The sequence below is a fragment of the Habropoda laboriosa genome, unplaced genomic scaffold (genome assembly GCF_001263275.1).
Source record: "Habropoda laboriosa isolate 0110345459 unplaced genomic scaffold, ASM126327v1 scaffold81, whole genome shotgun sequence".
Lineage (NCBI taxonomy): Eukaryota > Metazoa > Arthropoda > Insecta > Hymenoptera > Apidae > Habropoda > Habropoda laboriosa.
Window position 1 is genome coordinate 265,470 of NW_017100194.1, and position 524 is coordinate 265,993.

The 524-nt window shown below is 25.6% G+C and overlaps 1 protein-coding gene across 1 annotated transcript in view; it reads right to left on the bottom strand.

Moving 5' to 3' along the window:
- Positions 1 to 123: 123 nt before the first annotated feature.
- The window catches only part of LOC108570281 (post-GPI attachment to proteins factor 3), a 1,685-nt gene continuing 1,284 nt past the window's right edge, over positions 124 to 524 (bottom strand). Inside the window, 2 exon segments of the mRNA XM_017932118.1 lie at positions 124 to 202; positions 280 to 519. Of these exon segments, the coding sequence (XP_017787607.1) occupies positions 124 to 202; positions 280 to 519 (319 nt within the window).

Sequence of the window (524 nt, forward strand, 5' to 3'; positions counted from 1 at the left end):
AAGAACAAAAAGTGTATAATTTGAAGAATGCAATGCAAAAATTAAATAATAATATTAGAAATGGAATCACTGGAATAATATTATAGTAACATTGAAGAAATATATAAAGCATTGATAACATTATTAATGTATGTGATGATCAATGTCTAATGTCAATTTACTATAATATATATTCAAATAAGAACAATCTGCCATCATAAATCTGAAAATTGTATATATAAGCATATATAGAAAATTTAAAAAAATATTTACATTGAAATACTAGTTCATTATGCTTACCTGTATAACAAAATTGTAAGAGGAACTGTACTAGCATGCCACAAAGAGTGAGCATCAAATATCCAAAAAATAGGTGCAAAATCTGCTACTTCTAGTATAGTAACAAAAACTGTTAATATGTTGAACCAACCAATCAGAGAAATGTAAGATAACTTTTTACGATTACGACGCCACCATATCATTGTTAGAACAAATGTTAAAAACCCTGTAATATAACAGTTGAATAGGATTTTACATTTGGTAAA